Raw genomic sequence first — 26,698 nt, 5'->3', positions numbered from 1 at the left:
GAAATTATGCTATTTAGGGAGCAGAAGGGACATAAGGGTCTGCAAATGACAGATTAGACTCAAATCCTAGCTCTTTCCTTTACTGGCTGTATCAGCATCTCCAGTTACATAATTTTGATGGAGAAGGGCCTTATTTTGTACTAGGATTTTAAGAATCTAATGAGATGATGCATAACATGGAATTACTTATGGGTCAGTGCATCTCTTTATACATAATTCATTTTGTATTATCCTTAAAAGAGAGGGGTCACAGTCAGTGCATTACTCTTTTTCATTTTTAACCTTTTGAAAACCTTTTTATTATGGAAAATTTTAAGTTTACACAAAAGTAGAGATTATAGTTGTCATGAATCCCTATAACTCAGTATCAACAGTTAGCAATATTTGGCCAGTTCTTTTCATTTTAAAGCAAGTCTGAGAAATCAGGTCATTTCAGAAGTAACTCCTTATGCATTACTGACTGAGAAACTTTCTTTTTAACATAACCATCATGCCATTATTGCATCTGGCAAAATTAACAATTTCTTAACGTATGTCAGTACCCAAGTCATAGACGTAGTTCCCCAATTGTCTCAAACATATCCTTTTATCATAAGTTAGCTTCTTTGAATCAGGACTCCAACAAGCTTCACAAAGTATATTTGTTATATTTTTAAATCTCATTTAAGTCTCTTTATGCCCCTTAATTCTCAACCCCACATATCCTGCAAAAAAAAAAAAAAAAAAAATTCTTGTAATCGATCCATTGGGAAAATGAGACTTGTAGAACATTCTGCATTCTAGATATGGCTAATGCTTCCTGGTGGTTCCATTTTTAGTTTCTATATATTCCATATTCCCTGAACCATTTTGATTTTGACCAGCAATGTACACAGGTGCCTCTTTCCCCAAGTGGTTGCCACAAAATAGTTTGTAAAACTTTTGGATATTTGCCAATCTGATGGCTGAGAAATGATAACTCGATGAAGTTTTAGTTTGAATTTTCCTTTTGAAAGTGCGGTTGAGCCTGATTGTATACAAAGGCCATCTTCAAGTTGTTACTATTTTTCATTCAAGTTTTGGGTACTCTTTGTGTTGGGAATATGAACCCTTTGTGATGTAAATTACATTTACTTTTCCCCTTTTATGATTATCTTTGCTCATGGTTATTCAGGCCACACACACTTCTTCCTATTCCAGATCATAGGCTGTCTTTCCATTCGATCAAGTCCAGTCTTGTGTCTTACAGGAGTGTTTTATACTTCTCCTTATATGCATTTTGCACATTTTTTGTTATATTTATGCTTTGGTATGTTATTTCATCTTTTTGCTATCACTGTGGGGTCTCATCTTCTACTAAGTATTCTAACTTGCTCTTATTCTTTAAATGAAGCCTGTTGATTTTTTATGTTAATATTATTTCCTGCTACTTTACTAAATTTACTAATTTCTTATATTTTTTATGGTAGTTTTTCCATTAATTCTTTTGGTATTTCCATATCATCATAGTATATAAAAATACAGATTTGTCTTTTTATTTCCAATTCTGATGTCTCTAGTTGCTTTCACTTATTTAATTGGGTCAGCTCAATTTTAAATAGTACTAGAGGCAGTGAACATCTTCTTTTAACCCCGGGCTTATTTAGAACATCTCTCACATTTCGTCATTAAATAATTTGAAGGATTAGGGTTTGAAGTATGTATATTTTATCAGGTTAAGAGAACAAACATTTAATTCCAATTTTTTACTGTAATATCAAGAATAGCTTTTAAATTTTGTTGAATGATTATTTTTCTTTTTAGCTCTTGTAATAGGGTAGATTTTCTAATATTGAACCATCCTTACATTCCTAGAAAAAACTGAGTGGGGTCACGACACAGTTTTCTTCTGGTTTAATGTGCTATTTGAGGATATTTGTTATTACTTTCCTCATTTTAATTTTGTCTAATCTTTGTCAGGTTTTGATATTAGATTTTCCATGTATGTGTGTATACTCCTATGCTTTAAAATAGTCTGAATAATCTTTAAATTGTTTTAACTTTATAAGTTTGGTACAAATCTCCTATGAAACCATCTGGTCCTAGTGCTATTTTTTGGTGGGACTCCTATTTCTGTTTCTTTTATGGAAATTGTTCTGTTCAGACTTGCTTGGTCTATGGGATCTGTTTGGTGAAGTATTACTTTCTTAGGAAATTATCCACTATTTAGTTTGTTTAATTTATTAACAGAAGATTGCATACAATAATTATAATTTTCTCTGTTTGATTTATATTTCCTCTGAATTTTGAATTTTTTGTTAGATTAGAGTTTCTTTTGGTTGGGTTGGATAGTATTGTTTATTTATTTTGTTTTGTTTCATTTTGTTTTATCTTTTTTAAGATTGTATTCATTTATTTGAGAGAGAAAACATGAGTGGGGAGGGAAGGGGTGATGGGACAGAGGGAGGGGGACAAGCTTAATCCCAGGACCCTGAGATCATGACCTGAGCCGAAGGCAGACACTTAACTGACTGAGTCACCCAGGTGCCCCTCATTTTGTTTTAGATTAGCCAAATGGTTTACTTATCTTGTTGATTTTTAAAAAGAACTAGCTTATTCATTCATTCTAACTCATTAATTTATGCTTTTAACTTTCTTTTTTTGCTTTATTTGGTTTACTTCTTTTGGTCTATTTCTAGATGTTTGAAGGTGTTTCACATTTTCATTTCTTGAGATTCTTAAATATGTTACTTCATTGCTTCTGGTATAAATGTGGCTGTGAGAATGTTTTTTCCTTCTTTGTGATTTGATCTTTCTCTTAAATACTGAGAGTCTTTCCTTTTATTAGTGAACTCAGTAGATCTATGAGAATATGTCTTTTGTTGACTGTTAAGGGCATAGGTACATCACAGGATATTTATTTTATTCCATTCTGTCTTCAGGGTTTCTTTTATTTTCCAGTTACCCCAGATTATGTTTTGGTCATTTATTTCCATCATTTTCTTTATGTGTGTTTTTTCTTTTTTTTTTTTTCCATTTTTATCTTTCCTATATTCTGTTTCCCTATTGTACTCCCCATGCTGTCTATTCTATCTTGTGTTCCTTTGAGTTTACTTCTCTTTCTAAAATGATTTTTTTTCATTTCTTTCTAATTCTGATTTTTTCCTGAACACTTTTCTGTCTTTTTTCACAGTCTCCTACTATTTAGACATCATTTCCGTACTTCCCTGTTTCCAGTTTTGTAGTACTTTTTAGTATCTATTTTTCTTAATTTCTTTTGATCACTTTGTTATATTGTACTACAGTTTTTATCTGCTTTGTATGTTTATTCTTTGTGTGTCTTATTTTTATACATTATTTGGTTCATTTATATATTTATATGGACTTGATCATATATATTGTAATATATATAATCATAAGTATGATTATAATATATTCATTAGGACTTGATCATAATCCTTTTGTTCTGTTATCTTTCTTGGTATTGCTCATTTGAAATGGGAGTTTCTCCTGCTTAATGAGTAGAGTAGCTTCCATACATTATCAGTTTGAGGGCTCCTTCCCCTGTTGTTACCATGACGTATAAAATATGTAGCTTCTCTGTGTAGCAACCATCCCAGATCTGAGCTCTGCCTCCTCTGGAATGCTGGTCCTCTTATCTAATCCTTCCTATCCTTTGTCCCTCATGTCCCTGCCCTAGCCAATTTGGATTCTACTCCAGGAGTTTTTCTTTAGCTTTGATCTCTGGTCTACCAGAAAAGGGTTTTTAATCAGGTCCACTTGGGAGATTAGGATGTTCTATTACCTCTGATCTTTCTGCAGCCCCTTGGTGGGCATTTTGCTTTTGTTACTTATTTTTGTTTTGTTCTTTTACTTTGCATTCACCTGCCATTGATAGATTGCTGTGTTACATTTCTAAGAATGTTGCCATTTATTCTCAGGTTTACTTTCTGAGGCTTCCACTAAGTGTTTTGCTAGTATTTGTTAGTAGTTTTGGTGCTATGAAATTCTTGGATCAGCCAGAATTTCCCTGCACGCCTTCCTTCTACAACCTCCCCAAGCTAGGGTCTTGAGTGGGTGTTGATATTGTCAATAGTTTGACGTTTATTTTGGAATACATTGTCAGTTAGTTTTATTCAAGACTATGTCCATGGATATGTTTTTCTATGCTATCTCACTTGCTTTGTTTTCTTAGGAAATTTGGGAGATTCGAAAAAACTGCCATCATGATCTTACCCAAATTGAAGTCAACTGCTTAACCTTTATAGTAGTTTATTTAGCATATACTTTGTGTTAGGCACAACTGCCTACTGTGTGGCAAAAGAGACACATCCTGTTGTTGTTTTTAAAGGAAGTGGTGGGTGGTCTCCTGGGTATATTGAGTGAATGAGGCACCGGAAGATCAAGCTTAAAAAGCATACTCCAGGGAGCTCTGCACTCGGGGCAGCAGTGACCTCAGCTCAGGTCACACTTGGGAACAGTCTGGTCCACACACCACCACTGCTGACACTGAACATTGCCCCAGGTTCTCTCTGTCTTTGTCTTCAGAAGTCAATGTTCACAGTTCTGAGAGTGAATATATGGTTGGCCAGGTTACATTAGGATCTAGAGGAGAAGCCATGGGGGAAATGCAGTTGGTGCACCTGATAGTGAAGACATAAAGGACAGGAGTGAGGCTGGAAGCTTGTTTACAGATACATTTTATTAATTCCCAGAGCACGGCTCTCAAAGAGTATGTTATCGTCTGACTTCTCTCTTCTGATTTCATTGTCATAGTGGCCTTTAAAGAAATAAACTCAAAAGAGCTCACAAGTACTTTGGAGTTTGTATTAGTTTCCTACTTCTTGCATAACTAACGACAATGATCTTGGTGGCTTAAAACAACAGAAATTTATTGTCTCACAGTTCTGGAGGCCACAAGTCCAAAACCAGAATGTCACCAGGGCCATGATCTTTCTGAAGATTCTAGGGGAAACCCCTCCTTGTTCTTCCTCACTTTGGGTGGCTCTGGGTTGTTTTTGACATTCCTTAGCTTGGAGCTGCGTTGCTCCAATTTCTGCTCCTGTCTTCATGTGGACTTCTTCCTTCCATGTGCCTCTGAGTGTCTTCTCCTCTTCTTTTAAGGACACTAGTCATTGGATTTAGGGCTCACCCTAATTCAGTAGGACCTCATCTTAACTAATTACATTATTGAAAGACCTTATTTCCGTATAAGGTCACATTCTGAGGTTCTGAGTAGGCATGGATTTGGGGGGCACACTGTTGAACTCCCTGAAGAATTAACTTCAGCTAGCCACCGGGCCAGCCAGCTGCTTGCTATTGTCGGATATTGTAAGAAGCTTTGAAAAAAGCTTTCTGAAGTTTGTGCAATAACTCACAGAAAATTGGGGTAGAAATACAAAGGAGAAATTCAATTCAGTATAGGAATTGAACTTGAAGGGAACCATCAAAGCCACGGCAATCCTAATGCATTTACCAAGAAACCAGTAAGCTCAGAGAATCACCAAGAGCCTATTGTGGGTACAGTAAGCATGGGCCCCAGGAAAGCCAGCATGGCTGTAATATGTGATCCACAGCCCACGAGGAAGAGTTGTTGGGAGCAGTGGGCACCTGCCATGCCTCACCCAGTGGATTTCAGTGTGATTTGAAGATCGTCTGGGTCTTTCACAAAGTTGGTAGGCCAGATGTTCTGAGCATGGGGCTTAGATACGTTGAGATGCCCAAAATTGGAAGCTAAACCAGGAGGTCAGCTTGGGGGAAAGGTGGTCTTGTGAGGGTGCTAGAGGTATCCTTTATGCCACTGTAATTACACTCCTAGTACAGCCTAGCCCTGTTTTGAATTCTGTGATTCCCCGGAGGGCCTTGGATGATCCTGGCACTCGTGTTATGTTGGTCATTCAAACAATGGCAATCTCTGAATATTTTTGGGGATTCAAATCATCATGTATTGATTTCTTTGAGATTCCAACTTGAAGGAACAAAAGCAGGACATTTCCTAGAATAAAAGTTTTGTTTCTGAAGTTATTTAATAAATTAAGACTTGGATTTCACATCATGAAAATGACGGTAGACTTCACAATGTCACAGTCTGATGATAAAAAGAACAGAGGTGAACTTAATATATTCATGCCAAGTGAACCGAGCACCGAATGAACAGAGGTTTTAATAGTTCAAATATTAAAAGTCAAAGCAATCATTAGATAAGAAAATATTTGATTTATGACCAGGTTGTTCTCAAAACCCTTTTAGTGAGTCATGCCCAGTATTTTCTGACTTCCATCAATATTTGGATGATGAGCTGTTGACTAAAATTAAAAGTGTTGCTTCAATTTTCAATCTGTAAGAACTGAAAACTGAAAATGAACATCAAACACAGTCCTTCTGTTTCTCATTTAGGAATACTTGGATTAAACACAAATATAACGCAGATTATAGTAATACTGCCTTGCTAACCTTATCTGGAAGTAATCATTACAGCCTCATATCTCATTAAAACTGGTATTCAGTGTTTAAATGCTAGCTGAGATTTGGGTATAGGAAGTCTGATTATCCTGAACCAAGCTTTACATTTATCATCTCACTGAATTCTCACCCTTGAGGTCCCCACTGCCCAAAGTCATGACTTTATTCTCATTTTTGTAACATAAATTTCTGCAGACATGCATGTTATGACAGACACAGACCAAAGAGTATGTTGGATTTGAGATTACATTCTTGTATTTAAAACTTAACTTACTTTCCTTTGAGGATATGTACTTAGAAGTGGGATTTCAGGATTATAAGGCAGTTCTGTTTTTAATTTTTTTTAAGATTTTATTTATTCATTTGAGACAGAGAGAATGAGATACAGAGAGCATGAGAGGGAGGAGGGTCAGAGGGAGAAGCAGACTCCCTGCCGAGCAGGGAGCCCGATGCGGGACTCGATCCCGGGACTCCAGGATCATGACCTGAGCCGAAGGCAGTCGCTTAACCAACTGAGCCACCCAGGCGCCCTGTTTTTAATTTTTTTAGGAACCTCCATAATGTTTTTTTTATAATGGCTGGACCAATTTATATTCCCCGCAACAGTGCACAAGGGTTTCCTTTTTTCCACACCCTCCTCAACACTTGTTATCTGTTTTCTTTTTGATAAATCCTAACATGTGTGAAGTGATATCTTACCATGGTTTTGATATTCATTTTCCTGATTGTTAGTGAAGTCGAGCACCCTTTCATACACTTGTTGGCCATCTGTATTTGTCTTTCTTAGAGAAATGTCTCTTCAGGTCCTTTGCCCTTTTAAAATAAGGTTATTTGTTTGTTTGTTTTTGCTGTTGAGTTGAAAACATATGTCAACAACTAAGTTGTACACCTTAAATATATACAATTTAAAATTTTGGATCATATACTAAAGCTGGAAACAAATCTTAAACTTTTCATAAAGTCTTAGTTTTAGCAAAATATCATCTGTTACAGTACATTTGTGTCATTAATTTAATTTTTATTGACTCCATATTTTCATTTTATGAATTTGCTTTGGTTTACAGTTGCATGAGAAAAATGTAGGTATTTAAGTTACTCCATAATAAAAAACATCAGCCTATACAGGGGCTATATGATCATTTTCTAGAGGACCTCATGTCACTCAAGTTTGAATTAGTATGCTTTCATCAGTTAACCCTACTATATATTTTAAAACTTTTATTAAGCACTTCCAAAAAGCTTGTTTTTTCATAAAATATTTCCCTCCTTTTTCTACCTTAATTCATTTTCCAGTAGCACTACAGTTACCTCTTATTCAACTTTTTAGTGTCTCTACCCAGAAAATTTGCAAATATGTGCTGTGTTTGTTCACTTATAGGACTTACACTTGTGTTTTTCGCATACATATGTAGGGTCATTATGAATATATATATGCATATCATGTTCTATTTTAAGCATCAGGTTACGCTTTTATTAATAAGTTTTCACATTGTTTGTAACAGAGCTGAACGAATATTTTGGTTGGAAATCATATTATATGTACTGATTTCCAACCAACATATTTCTGAGGAACAGTCAGATTTAGTTATTAAGTGAGTAACGCCAGTATGTCATATGACCTCTGTTGGAAGACTGTGTGTGTTTGTCGATGTACACATATGTCAGAGGTTTGGGGACTGCTGGCCTTTTATTTTTGAAAGAGTGTTTTCCATGCATAAAACTATATTAATCCATATACAATGTTTATAGAAGCAAACCAGTGTATTGTTGCTCCTCATCATGTGCAATGTTCTAAAATCATACCTAGCCTGGTTTAGCAACATTATGGTACATCTGAAATTCATACCTAATGCTTAAGGTAAGGTGATCTAATAATACCTAGTTTATAGAAGTATCTACAACAAACCAAACCGAGAAATTTTATTTTTCAAGACAAAAGTACTGCGGCTATGGCTTTCCAGGATTGCCCACTAATTTTATTGACCGAGTGTTTTGCCTAATATATTAAAGTATGTATAAATATAAATTTAAGGTGCTAAAATTTTAAGATACCGGAGGTATAAGTATAATACAAATATTAGAGGGAGTTATGTTCTCAAACCCAAGTACAGTTTCCAAGTTTCCCTTTAATCATTCAGCAAACATTGATTGGAACACTTATTATACTGAGCTCACCACTGCCCTAGGAGAAGAGACGAACAGCAGAGCCCCTGTCATCAGGGTACGCCTGGGCCACTTTGTGGATTAGACTTGTAAAGCACATATAAGCATTCCTCATTTTCTGTTTCTGATCTGTTCCTGCAAATATATTTCAGCATATTTTCAGAAAACTGGAACCTGTATTCCATCAGTTTAAATGGGAAAATCAATAATGCATCATAGAAACCAAACCAACTTCTCCAGATATCACTAAATCACTCTCTAACACTAGATAATAATCTACCTGTACCTTTCTGTATAATAAACACATTTAAAACACCTATCTCTTGGGACGCCTGGGTGGCTCAGGTGGTTAAGCATCTGCTTTCGGCTCAGGTCATGATCTCAAGGTCCTAGAATGGAGCCCTGCATTGGGCTCCTTGCTCAGCGCGGAGTCTGCCTCTCCCTCTCCCTCTGCCTGCCGCTCTGCCTACTTGTGCTCTCTCTCTATCTCTCTGTCAAATAAATAAATAAAATATTAAAAACACCTATGTCTCAATTATTTGTACTTACTGAATTCAGGAGTGGGTGTTTTGCATGCACCAAACAAAAGTGAGAGCATGTGCTCTTATGTAAATAAGCAAAGAAATAATATGTGAAAGGACTATCTACCATGTTTGATTGAATCTATGAGGTCATCACTGGTAAGACGAGGTATCACTTTATAGTCCTTAGGAAAGAAAAAGTGCTACTAATTACACTTGGATTGTAAGATGGAAGGTTGCAATTGATGCACTGATTACAAGATACATCCTAAATTTAGAAATGTTAAACTGTGTTGGGGTGGGGTAGGGGGATAGTATGTCTTAAAATTGATGAAATAAGATCAAATGACCTGAGTTGGTAGACTCCAGTCTTAGGTACTGTGAACAGCTAACCTTCTCAGGGAAGATAGGGAAAAGGAAGATTGTGACGTACCTGACACTTATCTCTTGTTAAGTAGATGATTGATGCCAGCACGAAATTTAGCTCAAAAGAACAACAGAGTTATACATGGCATTGCACACTGTATCTTGGCAGGATTTATGGGCAGCTTCAGTGTTACCACTAACACACACACAGATTCATTATAGTGGTTCTTCTTGTTACATAGTGATTTGGGGGTAAATATTTTCGCAAATATAAATGGCGAATTATCTGTATCGTGAGAATTCAGATTGTGAGAGATATACCTTCGTTGTTTTGTGCAAATGCTGTAACAGTATTCTGTAAAAGGTACGGGGGAAGGAGGGCACAAGAAATAGTGAAAAGTCTTCTTGGGGATATCAGAGAAGTCTTGAAGAAAGAGGGAGAGGAAGCCAGTGTCCTGAAGGATGAGTAAATGTGGTCTATGGCAGGAGTGTTGGGGGATGGAAGTAAAGGATTTCACAGGGGGAGAAAAAGACCTGGAACAGCCTGGTGCTTTGGTGAGCTCTAGGGAGTGAGAAGTAGCATGGGGGCACGCAGAGGATTCTGTGAAGGTGGCCAGCAGTACGGTGGAGGGCCTTGCATGCCCTGTGAGGAGCTCAGACTTCATTCTGTGCTCAGTAAAGGTGCGGGGGGGATTCAGATCTGAGAGCGACATGATCTGCTTTGGATTCGAGAAGTTCACTCTGGAGGTGACGTGCTCGGTGCACTGCAGGAGAAACTGAGGCAGGAAGTCCTTCTGGCAAGAACAGTCTTCAAAAATTTTTGTTAAGAGACATGTTTTGTCTTAAGGATTTCACATCTTTTATAATGTTCCCCGTGCTTGAAGTTATCTGCCAATTCATTCCCATTCCCTAATCATTCGTTCCTAATTGCCTTCCCATTAATTCCTATTCTGAGAAGCATTCTAGCTCACCAGATCCCTGGAGGCAAAAATAAACCATTTGGGTGATAGATGTTTGTGTTGTTGTAAAGCATCCCATGTATCGCAGACTGTGAAATCTGCAGACAATTCTCAGTTGTCTATTTGTCATCTGGCAAAAAACCCCAGTGAAGGTAACATGCATGCTCTGAGCAGTGTTGAAGTGATAAATAATAATGCTAAGACACAGTGACAGATGGGCTCTGGGAACTGGGAACAATAAGTCATGGGCTCGGGAAACTATACCAGTGCATATCATTTTGGAACTGCAAACTATATCCCTATAAATGTCTTCAGATGAATGTGTTTGGTTCGTCTGCTTATTAAATACTTGCATGGCGATTTAAGTGACTCTCTAATACTGCATAACTGACTGGCAGCCTCTGAGTGTTTACCTTTGTAAAAAATGACAAACAGCCCTTGAGTAACTCCTCAGCCACCAGAATGCTGCTGATTTGTGTTTATAGCTCCAGCATTCTCTGCTCTCCATTTTTGTTGATGGAACAAGCAAATTAAAACCTTTCTGTCATATTTGAGGTGTTAAAATTTCTTGAGAGCCATGCATATTAGGCCCTGGTTACATATTTTGGAAGTAGGGAAAAGGAGCAGCTCATTATTTGCAAATATTATATATGGGTATGAATATAGTAGGATTTTAAAAGGATCTGGACATACTTCACCAGTTGTGATTTAAAGTCTTTGACACACCAGAAGGAGAATTTGGTAAACGTGTCAAACACAAAATGTATTATGAGATTGTATTTCAAAGCGCCAGATTCAAAGTCTGTATTTTATTTATTTCAAATTATTTTAGACTTATGAAGCCTTAGTGATTATCAGTAATGAATAACATGATATACATTTCAATTCACTCATGTTTACAATTACATTATAGTGCACAAATTATATTCACCTTGACCCGATTCCTGTTTGCATGGCATGTAGCTTTGTTTAGTCAAACTGTATGAATCCAGGAAATATCCCAAAGTTATCTCATTATTTTCACCTGTGGTCTTTCATGATCATATAGGAAAAAAGTCTTAACTTGAAGATATTACCTTGAAAGGTAATAGTACATCTTTCTCTCTTTGCCTGGAGTCAAAGAATCATTTCTTTTAAGGAACAATACTTATTTCAATGAATGGATGCGTGAATGGATGCATTCATGAGGCATATGAATGGACTTCTTACTACATGCATTGTAATCTGCAGAAACTCTCTGAGATATTGTACATATGCTTATCTAATTCATTCATTTAATATCTGCTGTATGTCATGCTCTGTGCTAGGTGGCTGAAATTGTCTAGTCTCAAGGTGTTACTAATCTTCAGAAAAGACTCAAATATTTACAGTGGGGATAGACTATTTTTTAATGCAACACCAGAGAGTAGGTTTAGAGAAGGTTTGAATGGGAAACCCAAACTTCACAACTGGAACTGATAAATAGGAGGGAGTAAACTGTAATTCATTCAACAACCAGGTGGAAATTACAAAGGACGATTCTGTAAGTTACACAATATGAACATGTTTTTAATACCCATGAGCTGAGTTTGCTGCTTGTTGCATTATGTGTGAGCTAAAGCATTTATCAGGATAGGCTATGGTCAGATCTGAGTCTGGAGAGAAAAGTTGGCACAGACTTGGGAGAATTTTTCAGGAAGACAGAACAGCATGAAGAATAATGAACACGGAGCCTGCGTGGCTCAGTCAGTTAAGCATCCGACCCTTGCTTTGGGCTCAGGTCTTAATCTCAGAGTGGTGAGATCAGGCCCCACATCGGACTCGTGGCTCAGCATGGAGTCTGCTTGTCCCTCTCCCTCTGTTCCTCTCCCTGCTTTCTCCCTCTCTCTCTCTTTCTCATAAATAAATAAAATCTTTCAAAAAAAAATAATGAACACTAAAAAGCAAAACTTAAAAAATAAAGGGCGGGGGGGGCGCCTGGGTGGCTCAGTTGGTTAAGCGACTGCCTTCGGCTCGGGTCATGATCCCGGAGTCCCGGGATCGAGTCCTGCATCGGGCTCCCTGCTCAGCGGGGAGTCTGCTTCTCCCTCTAACCCTACCCCCTCTTGCGCTCTCTCTCTCTAATAAATAATTTAAATAAATAAATAAATAAATAAATAAAATAAAGGGCGGGGGGACATCTGAGTGTTACTGGTCTTTGTGTTGCAGCTCACGGCACCACTGCTTATTAAAGGTTTTTATAAATATTAAATACCTCTTGGGAACATGAGCCAAAAAGTAATATATAAAACTTGTCCCAGTGGCTTATTTCACATGTATTATCAGGAAAGTCAAAAGAAGCCAGTTCTAATTGCCATTACATACCATCTAGTGTGTGGTGGTCTTGTTGGCAACAGGTAAGTGCCATTATGAATTGCTGGAAAGTCTAAAGCAGAGCACATTCCAAACAATGCAACTGAAATGACTTCCTAATTCAGAAATCGTTTTCTATGTTATGTAGTGGAAGTTTTGCTAAGCCAGTTTTCATACTGTGAGCTCATTTGAGTTAGACTATGTTTGCATACTTTTGTTTTATTTGTGATCCCCACCAGGGCTTCTAAAGTGATTTTAAATAATCCATCCTTTTATATAGTTGAGAATATACTGTAGGTCATCATGGCAACATCAATTTCCTTAGCAAACAAATTTATAAAGTAAATAAGAAACAAAAATTCAGCCACCTCTGTTTTGATAGCTTTATATTCTAAATTTGTGGGGCCCCAGTTTTTCAAAATTGACTTTATTTGTGCCAACTTAAAAGCAAAAAAACTTAAGTTTTGATAAAGCTAGAATGTTCATCTTTTTAAAAATTTCATTTTGAAAATCTATTTAAAAAAATAAAACACATGAACATTAGTCAAAGACATGTATGAGTATAATGTGAATAGCATGTTTCTCTTTCCTCTTTGGACCCTTGCCACTCAGGTACCCTTCCCGAGAAATATCACTGTTTATTCTCACTTTTACATTTTAAATAATCCTAAATATAATGAGATCTCATCCCGTATCTTATTGAATATAATTTGTTACTAAAGCAAGTTATGAGCAACAACGGAGGCTAATTGGAGTGACACTATTTTTTAATGACAAAAAAGAAAAAATAATACTGTTTGGGAAAAATACCATATAAATTCATCCTATTAGGGGCCTGTGTACCCAGTTGATCCTGGTGATCCTTTTTCTGCCAAACATTTAATTGTTCCTATTTTAAAATAGTTCATTTTTTGGGGTCTTTCTGTTTTTATTTCATAATTTCTTTTTTTTTTTTAGTTTTTATTTAAATTCCAGTTAGTTAACATACAGTGTAGTATTAGTTTCAGGGGTACAATTTAGTGATTCAACACTTGGATCCAACACCCAGTGCTCATCTCAAGTGCCCTCCTGAATCCCCATCACCTATTTCCCACATCTCCCCCTCTGGTAACTATCAGTGAGTTCTCCATAGTTAAGCGTCTGTTTCCTGGTTTGCCTCTTTTTCCCCCTATTATTGTTTGTTTTGTTTCTTAAATTCCACATATGAGTGAAATCATATGGTATTTGTCTTTCTCTCACCTGCTCATTTTGCTTAGTATAATACTCTCTAGCTCCATCCACATCATTGCAAATGGCAAGATTTCATTCTTTCTTATGGCTGAGTGATAATCCATCGTATATATGAACCACCTCTTCTTTATCCATTCATCAGTCAGTGGACACTTGGGCTCTCTCCATAATTTCGCTATTGTAGATAATGCTGCTATAAACATCAAGGTGCATGTATCCCTTCGAATTAGTATTTTTGTATTCTTTGGGTAAATACCTCGTAGTGCAATTACTGGATCATGGGGTGGTGAGGATGTGGATAAAGGGGAACCCTTTTACACTGTTGGTGGGAAGGCAAACCAGTGTAGCCACTCGGGAAGACAATATGGAGATTCCTCAAAAAGTTAAAAAAAGAACTACTCTAAAATAGTTCTCTGCTGAGTCCCATAAAATTTCAGCTTTTGTTTTTGGAATTCTTTGCATTTTTTAAAACAATCACAACTATGCCTAGTTCTTAAAATAAAGATCAAGTGATATTTCTCTTTCCTTCTTCCTAACATTCCAGGAAAAGTACATTTGTTTAGTAAAAGTCAATTTGAAAATACACACTTTTATTTTTCTTCATAATACTTACCAACATATATTGTAGACTTAACATTTTTTTAAACTGAGAAGGTAAATCACATAAGGAGTTTTTGTTTTTCTTTTCACTCCTGTGTCATTACTGCCTTAAACACTGTCTAGATCATAACGGTATTCTGTACATTGAGTGAACGAATGAATGAATGACAGAATGAACAATAAATTTTGAATTTATTGAACAATAAATATTAAGAAACTCAAGGGAATCTTTAAAGTGTAACTTTAGGGACGCCTGGGTGGCTTAGTCGGTTGGGCGTCTGCCTTCAGCTCAGGTCATGATCCCAGCATCCTGGGATCGAGTCCCACATCAGGCTCCCTGCTCCGCGAGGAGCCTGCTTCTCCCTCTCCCTCTGCCTGCAGCTCCCCCTGCTTGTGCTCTCTGTCTCTGACAAGTAAATAAATAAAAATCTTTAAAATGTGTCTTAAATAATTTGCGTTCCATTATCTTTTTGGTTATCAATTAAAATTAGGCTCAGAGATAATTCAATTATATATTGTCTATATTGTCTGTATTTTGATTATAATTTATGTTTTCAGCTAGCCATGCGACATACAATATTCAATATTGCAATTGAATATACAGTATGCTATATACAATATGCAACTGAAATACACACTATGCAGGAACTGCTATATTGTCTATATTTAGATTATAATTAATTTATATTTTCAGCTAACTATGCAGTGTACAAGGCAAATATGATGCTTGTAGTAAAAGATATTTTGTGATATTTTGTGAGGTTTTGAGGACAACGATCATATCCTTAAATTATTTGCTCTGTATGTGATGTGTGTGTGTGTGTGTGTGTGTTTCAGGAGAACCAGAGGCTCCCCAAGGTGCAGTTTTTCTCATCATCACGTTTAATCATCATATGTTGATCATAACACTTAACGGGTTCATGTCCTCCTAGTTACCCAGACCCCAAGCCTCAGGCTTGCTTTCATACCTCTTTTGTGAACTTCTCAAATATACGAACTACCAAATTTAGTTGATTCTCTTACCAATGATAAAATTATTTAGGCATTTGGGAACTAGCATTGTTTTCTCTAAACTCTCCATAGAATTAATCTTCCTATCTTCCCCACCACGTTTATAGCTTTATTATAAGTTATTCTATCTTACACATTAGTTGGGTGTGTACATATCAGTTTTTCTATGCAAGATTGCTGTGTGTGTGTGTGTGTTTCAGGAGACATTATACATCCTCTTATGTAAAGTAGATGATTCCTCAGTATTAACTAAGTTGAATTTATACTTCACATCTGGGTCAGATAACTTTCATGAAGTGGTTTATCATAATGTTAGTTCTGTGAATAATACAGATTATTTCTGAAAACTTCTCAAGGAGTTTTTTTGATAGCCTATTTATTAATAAGGGTAGGTGGTTCTGGAAATTATTTTATTTTCCTAAATATCCTATAACAGATTTCATCCTTTTATTTAAAATCTTGGCTTTCTGTTCCTTTTTTATTTTCTAAGCAGGTTCAGTCAGAGCTGGTAATGGTAGATGTCACCGAGTTCAGAGTTGAGTTTCATCGATTATGATGGAACTAGAGACTTAATGGGGCAGTCCTAAGAAAGCAAAGGTCTTCCTATTTAAGGTTCCAATTCTAATCTAAGGAGGTTTTCTGTTTTGTTATTTGAAGGGAATTTTTTTTTCTAAAATTCCCATTTGATAAAAATATGCATTCTAATGTCAGAGTAGATTCATTATTAAAAGATGAAAGTAGTGTGTCTTCTTTATCACATGTGATTCCAATTAAAGTTAAAGTCAATATATGTTTGATATATTTGCTAATGAAGGCAAGTTGTTTCTTCATGTTTAATTTAGCTCGAGGTGAATTCCTGGTTAATTCCATACTTATGGTGGTTGATCCACAGGTTTAAAGGCCTTCATGCTGACCACTATTGCTCTTGGTTCTTGTAGGAAGAAAGCTGGACTTAAGCTGCCTACTGAGTGGGATGACCTCTGGTTTCTTAAATGGTAGTATCTGTGAGGCTAAGAGAAAAAATAGTGGTGTTTTCTGTTTGTGTGAACTTAAAATTTTCCATGCATAGCTCTGTAGTTACTTGTGTTTCATAAATTATTTTCTTCATATAAAATGCCATTTAAAATGCTAAAGGTATTCCACCGGGCGCCTGGGTGGCTCAGTCGTTAAGCGTCTGCCTTAGGTCATGATCCCAGGGTCCTGGGATCGAGCCCCACCTCGGGCTTCCTGCCCAGCAGGGAGCCTGCTTCTTCCTCTCCAGCTCCCCCCTGGTTGTGTTCCCTCTCTTGCTGTTTCTCTCTGTCAAATAAATAAATAAAATCTTTATAAAAAATAAAATAAAATGCTAAAGGTATTCCTTTTGAAAGTTTCTTCAATTCTGATACAAAAACTATAGATAGCTTATACTGAATTAACACATGACCCTTCTCTCCACAGATGTTTTTTGAAATTATTAATTTTGCATAACTCCATGTGAAATTTATTTTTAGGGGGATAGTTCCTATGTGAAAGATCGCTGGTGTGTTTTTGATGGATTTATGGTCTTCTGCCTTTGGGTTTCATTGGTGTTACAGGTAATTAAAACTTTTAATTTACATGGGGGTATTTTCCAAAATGTGCTTTGTTTTGCATTGAAACTCTAAATAAAAATAATAATCAATATATGTCAAATGTGATGGTGTAACTTTCTTCAACATCATGTTATTTTAAATGTTTATGATAAAAAACTAACATTTTAATCATTGTCAGTCACATCTGTGAATTGTTTTTCAATCATCAACACTATAGCAAATTATTTCTTATTAAAAAGATATAAAAATATTTATTGAAATGAAGGACAGAAAATGGGGTAAGATTTCTGTATTTGTAGAATAAAAAAAATTGAGTTTAAATATTAAAATTCCAGTCTTTTATGTGACTGAGTCCTCACCAAAAAAAGCTGACAAATATAGATACATTGGAATGAACATAAAATACCATATCGCAAATAGAAAATGCCTTACTATGAGAAATGGGGAACATATATTTAAAAGGCTAAAGGTGGGATTTTACTGGATAATAGAATTAATTTCCATGCATTCATTTAGGCCTCAGTTTTGCATTTAATTCAACTTAAGGTAGTATATTCTTCATTACAAAATTTAGAATAGAATAAATTCACAGTCCATCCTGCAAAGTCATCTTAGTGCTTATTGATGAGCTCTCCTTATTTTTACAAAGCTTACCTCTCCAACAATATGATTTCATCCTGCATATTCATGCGTTCTTTTCCATTTAATAGCTATTATATGACTGACAAACGTTTTCTAATTATCATTTTGCCTCTGTTAGTAAATGGTACAATTCCTTTTTTTATTTTTTTATAATAATCTTAACCCTTTCTCCATTACTTTATGTTCTAGCTATTTAAAAAAGTTCCACCAAAGGACATTATTCGTGAGGAAGGCTCAGCATACTTACTCTGTATTCTAAGTTGGCACTTGTTTTTGTAATAAAAACTGGGCTTCGATGAATTATATGGGAAATGAGTAAGAGCAATGGATTTATATTAGTTTATGTATTCATTTCTCTGAAGATAGCTATAGCTTCAAAATGGACCATTTCAGTGGAAAATAATGCAGGGCGAAGTTCGGAGTACAGGGTGAACTCTTGATGCCATCTGTGTTTGTCATAACTACAGGCAAAGCTAAGGGAAGCTCTGAGCTTGTTTCTTCTTACCTCTTAATTCACAGGTATTTGAAATTGCTGATATAGTTGACCAGATGTCACCTTGGGGCATGTTGCGGATCCCGCGGCCACTAATTATGATTCGGGCATTCCGGATTTATTTCCGATTTGAGCTACCAAGGACCAGAATTACAAACATTTTAAAGTAAGTACTGCTTTTATGTAAGTTAAGGAGAAAAGCTGATGACATTTTTGTAAGTTTTGCCTACCTTTTTTCCCTTCTAGGCGATCGGGAGAACAAATTTGGAGCGTTTCAATTTTCCTCCTTTTCTTTCTGCTTCTTTATGGAATTTTAGGAGTTCAGATGTTTGGAACATTTACCTATCACTGTGTGGTAAATGACACGAAACCAGGGTAAGTTTATCTACTAACTGCATTTTAATCTAGGTGATAAACAAGAAAATTTCTGCAATTCTTATGAGAAAACTCTATGTCTAAGTTGAACAAAAAAATTTTTCTGTACTCTGTTCTGTATTCTCTGTTTCCTCAAAGTTTTCTTGCCTGATTTTTAAAGACAAGTATTCAACACAAGCCAGACTGAAAAATGTTTACCCTGTGGGAAAGTAGACTAAGCAAATTCAAAGTGTGCATTTGGAGATTTTCCTCAGTGTGACAGAATGAGGGGTGTGCTACCCTAATACCATCTGAGTATTTTCATTTCTTATTTAAATAAGATGGAAATGAGAAATGGTGTAACTACTTGGAAAAACAGTTAGGTGTTTCTTAGAAAGTTAAACAGACACCTACCATATATCCCATTCATTCCATTCCAGATATCTAACCAGGGGAAATGAAAACATATGTCCATAAAATAGACTTATACATAGTGATTGTATTTGTAATAGCCCAAACTGCTAACAACCCAAATTTCCACCAACAGGTAAATGAATAAACAAATTGTGATATATCCATATGATGAATACTGTTTAGCAATTAAAAAAAAAGTATGAGAAATTGATAAATACAACATCTTGGACGAATCTCAAAATAATTATGCTGAGCAAATGAAGCCAGATGAAAAAGATTACGTATTCTGTGATTCCATGCATACAAAATTCTAGAAAATGCAAGCTTATCTGTGACAACAAAAAGGAAATCAAGGACTGCCTGGGAGTAAGGTTACGGATAAGAATAAGGAGTTACCAAGGGGCATTAGGAAACCTTTGGGGTTGGGGCACCTGGGTGGCTCAGTCGATTAAGCGTCTGCCTTAGGCTCAGGTCATGATCCCAGGGATTGAGTCCTGCATGGGACTCCCTGCTCAGCGGGAAGTCTGTTTCTCCCTCTCACTCTGCCCCTCTCTCCGCTTGTTCTCTCTCTCCCTCTCTCTCTCTCAAATAAATAAATAAAATCTTAAAAAATAAAAAAAAGGAAACCTTTAGGGTTGATTGGTATGTTCATTATCTTGATTGTGGTTCTGTGCACATGTTAAAATTTATCAAGCTGTACAATTTAATGTGTGCAATTTATTGTATGTCAAGTATATCTTACGAAAACAGTTTAGAAATGTTCCAGTGTAAAGCGGAAATCTAAGTTTCTTCATATGGTTAGACAGTTGGTCCAGCACAATTTATTGTGTGCTGGGCCCACTGAATTTAATGCTACTTTTCTCATTTACCAATTCCTGGTCTGTATTTGGGTTTGTACCTACGGTCTCTGTTGTGCTTGATTAATCTATTTGACTATCTTTTAACCCATATTACACTCTGGAATTTGTCTAGATTATAACATGGCTCTATGTATGGGGTCACTTTCTAGCTTCCTGCCTTATGTATACTCTGGACCCTGTTTTCTGCCTCTTGTGGGCATTAAAACCCAAGCTCTTAGCTACTGGACACTTAGCCCCCATCCATACCACGATTTTGTCAATTCATGGACTCCCCTCTATTTTTAGTTCCCTCTTACGTTTTGACCTTTTGGGACATATTTTTTCTTTCTTGTAAGCCCAGATATGCATTTTTAAATATTACCATTTATCCAATAGATCTAGCTGTTTGTAATGGAAAGAGTTGAATTTAATATAGCCCAGTTTGCCAGACCTAGCCCTCTGGCACTCATAGCTAATTCCCCCCGCCCCCATTTTTCTCATTACACTGTGAAGTCCTTGAGGACACAAAGGACAAGGGTGGAGAAGACTCCTTTTAGGGCCAGTACCTAGTATTCTAGCACAGAGTAAGTACTTAGTAACTATGTGCTGAAGGCATGGTGTATAATACATTATATTTAGACACTGATATAGAAGAGGAAATTAAAAAAAACAAAGGGAGAAAAGCAAGCTGTTAAATGGGACAAGGGAGAAATGGTTAAAAAATAAGAAAGCACTGCTATGAGTGGAAAGAAGAAGTGAGCTAGCACACACACAGGGTGGGGACGTTGAAGGAAGAGGTGAGTAAGGGGGTTGCCTGTGTGGGTGATGGAAGAGACACATGTGTGAAAGAAAACCTGTAGGTAGTTTTTTTTTTTTAAGTGTATGTAGGCTGTAAAATCTGTCTAGATTGTTCCATGAATGAATATGAAGGTGGTAAAAAGATATTGTGTGGGCGGGAAACAATAGAAGAGAGGCAAAGAACAGAGGAAGCTTCCGCATAAGAAAGCCCGCTGTGTTCTAATAGCTGCAAGCACAGGAAGCTGATTTAAAGTTTCCATTTTATTAAAAATCAAGTCGGGATGTGTGAGAATTCTAAAGCTTGTTAAAATTGTAAAACTAGCTAGATGATCAGGCATCCTGCTGGCAAACTTAACTTTGACACATAAAGTACAATGCAAATGGGGAAGAGGTAGAGGAGCGCCTCTGACCTCAGGACCCTTGCATCACTTCAGAAACTGCTCTTTGCCATCTCCTCACCATACCCAGTACTAGGACATGAATGACTTTGAAAAAAATACTAAAAGCCTTTTGTATTCTGAATATTAGCTCCAGCTCATTATTTTATCCTAAAAATGGAGTTCTCTATGAAGAATTACATACGTTTTGGCAGAATTTTCAGTTACTCTAGACATAGCAGTTATGGAGGAATGTCTGCATTTTCTCTTTCCCATATTTATAAAATCTGCCCATTAGCTTTATGAACATGCATATTTATTTTGCCTTCCTTTTCTGTGACAATTACTCTTTGAGAAGAAAATAGGTAGGTAGCTGCAGAGCAATACTGTTGCTCATAATAACAGTTTTCCTAAGTTTGATGATTCATTTCAAAGACCAATCCCTTATACCATTTTTCTTTTAATTTTCAGTTCAGTATTAACTGAATTTTAATGTCTTACTCAGAAGCAGAAAAATTGTTGATGCCGTTTTACCATTAGTTCCAGCCAGACCTTAATGTATTTTTAGAGACTTAAAAACTGCCCAAAGTAAAAAAAAAAAAAAATGCGTAAAAATCCCAATTAAAAAAAACTCCAACCTTTTTATTTTCTTTGGTTGCTTCTGAACTAGGAGTTTCTCATAAATTCTCATAAAAAAAACCGCCCGAAGTAAAAAAAAAAAATGCATAAAAATCCCAATTAAAAAAAACTCCAACCTTTTTGTTTCCTTTGGTTGCTTCTGAATTAGGAGTTTCTCATAAATATCTCTAAATGAACTAGGATTAAGCTACAGTATGATGGCTGTGTTTCCAGTGATTGGTGTTGCCAGTTGCTGTCATGACCTCGTTTTTCTTAATTGTTGTCCTTTACAATTGTCCGATTTCTGCTTAATTGATTTGCATGCACTATAGCCTAATAATGGGAGAGCTTGCAGGCAGAGCTGTGTCTGCTCAGGAACCTGTATATCCCGCGTTTCAAGGCTGACCTCTGGAATTGATTGTGTATAATCTGTGAGGCAAACAAGATAAATAAGGAAGCAACTCAATACACACAGTTTTGCTTTTAGATGGAGCTGATTTCTTTTAAAGCAGAGAAAAGGGAGTCTTCCCTTTGTGCTCCATAGCATTACTCGTAAAACTTTAGATTCTTCTCTGATAATGAATGGGGGACCCAAGGCAATTATGGGACGAGGAATGCGATTTGACTAAGCAAAGCAGTTCATATCCTAAAAAATTTGAGAAGAGCAGTGGCCTCTGGCAGAAACAGGTGTTGCAAAATGCCAAATCTCCCGGAAGCTACAAGATGAACGTGTGAAAATGAGCTGGTAGGTGAAATAGAAGAGATGAAAGCTTATCTGCCACCTTATTACCATTCCCGAGAAAGGAGCGAAATTTAGTCCTAGCTTAGTGTCAAATAATGAAATCTTCCCAAGAGTGAGATAATTAGAAAAACTCTAAAGTAAGCAAATGTAAATATTAAGTATATAAAAGTTTACTCTAAGGAGAACAGGGTTCCATCAGGAGTTCAAGTAAATGCTTATAATGGCTGAGCCATTAGGTTTGAGACATGGAGGTGGGGGGCCACATGTCACAGATGCTCCGGACAATCCTCATAGGTCCTTTCTGTGGCAAAGTAATTACTAACAGCTTTCTTTTCCATCTCAGGGGAGTTTCAGGATGGTCACCCCACCCGGGGCAGCTTGTAGGACTCGGTGGTATTTTATAAAATATCACTAACACTTAGCCTAGAGACAACACAGAGTTGGATTTGGGTTAGCTTTCTCTTGCTGGTCCCAAATAATATTTAAGTTTATCCTTTAGGGTCCTTGGAAAATAAATGAATTATTGGCTTATACATTCTGTTCACAAAATAATGAAGTTTTTTTTTTTAATGGAAAGTTCAGAAGAATTAAAAATAGAAATGCAGTGGAACTTAAAATATTAATTTCTAATTTCTATGGACTTTATCAAGAGGGAATTTTGTAGAATATGTAAAATCATAACTGCCTCAAATTCATGCAAAGGTCTTTGAAGTCTTCTTGATTTATATTTAAACTTCTTTTGAAGGATGAAGACAGACTGCTACATTTAACTTACTGGATTCCTGCAGAGATATCTGCTGGATGGGAGATAGAAGAACAAATTTGGATAAATGCATATTGGAAAGCTTGTCTTTAAAATATTTAAATAAGAAATGAAAATACTCTGATGGGTGCATATAGATTTCTAACTAAATTAATAGCAACATTTGTGGAGCACCTATTATATTTCATATATTTTGCTTCTATAACTAATTTTCAGAGCAACCTGAAAGCAGTTATTTCCCCCATTTTGCAGATGAAGACACAGTCCCAAAGAAATTAAATAATATGTTCATCTCGTAAGTGAGAGCGCCAGGATTTGAACTCAGGTCTGACTTTCCACCCCATGCTTGATCTGCCATTTGAGCAACTTCTACCATATTATAAGCCCGCATTTGTAAACCTATATGCACATTAGATCCACGTCCATATGCATAAGCTCTTTATATGGCATAGAGAAAATGAAAGTCCATATGACATCTGGTTTCTTTCCATCCCCATGTAGATGTTATGTTCCAGGGGATTCTGCCCCATCCAAATCTATAAAATAGTGGCATGCAATATATTTGTATCACTCCATATATCTCTTTTAAATCTGTTGTGTATACCCATCTCAAGGATGTGGCCCACCTGAGCTCCAGTTAAATCAACCTTTCATATGTTACAAATTTTTAAAAAAATTAAATATAAGAAAATATTTCAGAATAAACTGAATTCCCATATGAAAATTAATACCAAAGTGATTTTCACCAGAATAGAAAAAACATTTCTGCATCTTTAGCATTAAAAAAAAAAGAAAACCCTACACTTTGAAGAAGGGTCTAAAAGAAATTGGGTAATTTCTTTCAATCAATTACAATATAGCACTTTTTTTGACCTTACTTCCCAAAAAGAAGAGAATATAATAACATAGGTTATAAAACTCTTACTATTAGCGGTAAATAACTTTTACTGTACAATTGATATCTGGGTTTTTTTTCTTTAATACCCACAACGACCTGTTAATGTCATAATCTATTTTTACACTCTGTATTACAGCCAGGAGATTGAGACTTAGTGAGGTTAAGTAAGCTATCCAAGATGAAACAGTGTGTAAGTGCCAGAAGCAGGGTTGAAACCCAGTTCTCCCTGACACCGATTTCTATGCCTTTCAATATTCGGCTGTGCCTTGGTCGGTATATGAGATGATCTTCAACACATGTGTGTCCAAAATATTTGAGTACAATGATTAGTTTCCCTTTGGTTACAAGGAGCACATGCTTAGGAGACAGGCTCTGCATGGGGTGGATGAATACATGGTTAAGATGGCTTGTATTAGGACTGAATTCTGCCGTGAGGTCCTGGGACTCTTGATCATATTATATGAATGGGAAATGAGGAGCCCTGACAATTCAGTCCCTTGCAAATAGCATTCACTGTAGTTGCCTGTGTAGAAATCATACCTCGCCTCAGGTTCAACCAGACCAGCCTGCTTTCCCTCCGATAGAAACCGTAGTCACCATGCCATGACCATAACAGCACGAGCAGTACATTTGGGGAATTCATTTCCAGGACGAGATCTCTCTGATAGAAAAAATCACCTGGTGAGCTTTGTAAAAATATGAACTCCAAGCCACACCCATAGATTCATATTTATAGCAGGGCTAAGATTCTCAGAATCGGTTGGGTTAGAAATCAGTGTTTTAAAACCTTAGTTTTACATTAAAACTCCCAAAGATGTGTTGTAGAGTAGAACACAAATTTTGCATGGCTTCATCAAAGATAAAGCTGGAGTCTTCAAAGAAATGCTAAGCTTTCAGCTGCTACACCCCCACTGCGGGGAACTTGACTTCCCTGTTCCCTGAAGGCTGGTTCCTTAGAAATGTCTATGAAGCACCAGAGGTAATCAGAGCCTCTTGTCATTCTTCCAGAAAAGCAGGTTGTCGGTGTGTGTCCTGGGATCACAGGGCAGTCATCTCAATTTTACTGATTCAGGGGACTCCTACCTTTTTTAGGTCTAGCAACTGAGCTGGGCAGGTGTACTGTGTGGTTGAGGGCACCTGGGGACTGGGGCTCTGGCACGTTCCACATCCTTCCCTGATCTTCACTTTTAAGGTAGCTACATGTTCTTAGCACCAGTGAGCCCTGACATCATTTGACCCCAAAGGATGGAACCCCAACCATACAACTCAGCCACACAACAGCCAGTAAACATGAATATATTTGGAGCTCCTCATATGTATGAGGCACTTTGTATTCCTAATTGCTAATTCATAATGTGATCTCATAGGTTGGACATGATGATTCTCATGAAAGAGAAGAGGAAAGAGCTCCTTGCCACACATTAATTAATTGGCAAAATCACCAACTGAAAATCTGTAATCTTGGCCCCAGATTCTGGTGGCTGTTTTCCACCATGCCAACTGACTCCTTGGTCCGTTATCCTTCCAGATAACTTCTCACCCTGGATCTTGTAGTTTCTCAAGCAAAGGGAAAAGAGTTACTGCTTGAGGAGCCCTTGGCCTAGATTCACAATGTCAAGGGTAGTAGACTTTGTCTTATGACCTCAAAACAGTTGTCACATTTCCAGTTTGGAGCTGATCAGTGCAAGCTCTGTGTCCTGATACTTTACTTTGCTGATACTCTTTGAATACATTCATATACCTCTCCTTGCCTAATCCTTGCTCAGATGCCAGTTTCCCGGCATGTCTGGTCCCTTATCCATATTGGTGAAGTAGTGAGCAATATAATTAAGGGAGTGAAGTTGGAGAAAATATATAATTAAAAGAACTATTCAGATACAACAAGGTATGTTGACAGTTTGAAATACTTGCTTTCAAAAGAAAATCACGTTTTGTCATTTAAATTACACACATTATTTGAAAAAATACTTAATTTTACCATTTTGATGCATGACGAATTCGATTCTTTATGGTATGGCTTTGTCCATCTAGCCATTCAGGAATGGATTAAGGCATGGAAAATCATATTACGATACTCTCCGCTTAACAGTAAGGGGAAATTTATTCCGTAAATTTTTAGAAAATGTGCCAGATTTCCTTGTTTATAAAAAGTGGTGTAGATGTCAATATTATTTCCTGCCGCAGACTATTTGTCTTGTTTGTGGTCCCTATAAAAGTCCCAGAGAGCAATTAAAAGTTTTCAAAAATCAATAAGTAGTCTCTTCTCTGCAAATTCCAGGGTGCGGTGAGTGTTCCAAAGCATCCAGCATTAGCAGTAGCCAGGCCAGTTCATAAGAGCTTTTAATTAATCCTGAAAGCGGAGGCCAAATAGGAGTGAAAACAAAGCCAGATGATTCTCTGGAATGAACCCAAAAGGCGGGTAGCAGCCAGAGCAGGTTCCTTGTCAACACAGGAAAGGGACCACATCTAAATGCAAGAAAGTGAGCCTTGTTTTTCTGGCTGCCACTAGGAATGAGGCGAGCCAGGCCTTAAGGTATCAAAGGGCACATTCACTATCCTCCCAGATGCAAAGACTGTGTGTGTGTGTG

General features: G+C 36.7%; 1 protein-coding gene across 1 annotated transcript in view; it reads left to right on the top strand.

The window, feature by feature from the left end:
* NALCN (sodium leak channel, non-selective) overlaps positions 1-26,698 on the top strand; it is a 282,810-nt gene that overhangs the window by 20,842 nt on the left and 235,270 nt on the right. The window contains exons 4-6 of the mRNA XM_081815176.1: positions 17,092-17,175; positions 18,334-18,473; positions 18,554-18,682. Of these exons, the coding sequence (XP_081671302.1) occupies positions 17,092-17,175; positions 18,334-18,473; positions 18,554-18,682 (353 nt within the window). The remainder of the gene's footprint in view (positions 1-17,091; positions 17,176-18,333; positions 18,474-18,553; positions 18,683-26,698) is intronic.

The sequence above is a fragment of the Leptonychotes weddellii genome, chromosome 3 (genome assembly GCF_054177405.1).
Source record: "Leptonychotes weddellii isolate Sample4059 chromosome 3, ASM5417740v2, whole genome shotgun sequence".
NCBI lineage: Eukaryota > Metazoa > Chordata > Mammalia > Carnivora > Phocidae > Leptonychotes > Leptonychotes weddellii.
This window is presented reverse-complemented; position numbering and strand designations above follow the sequence as displayed.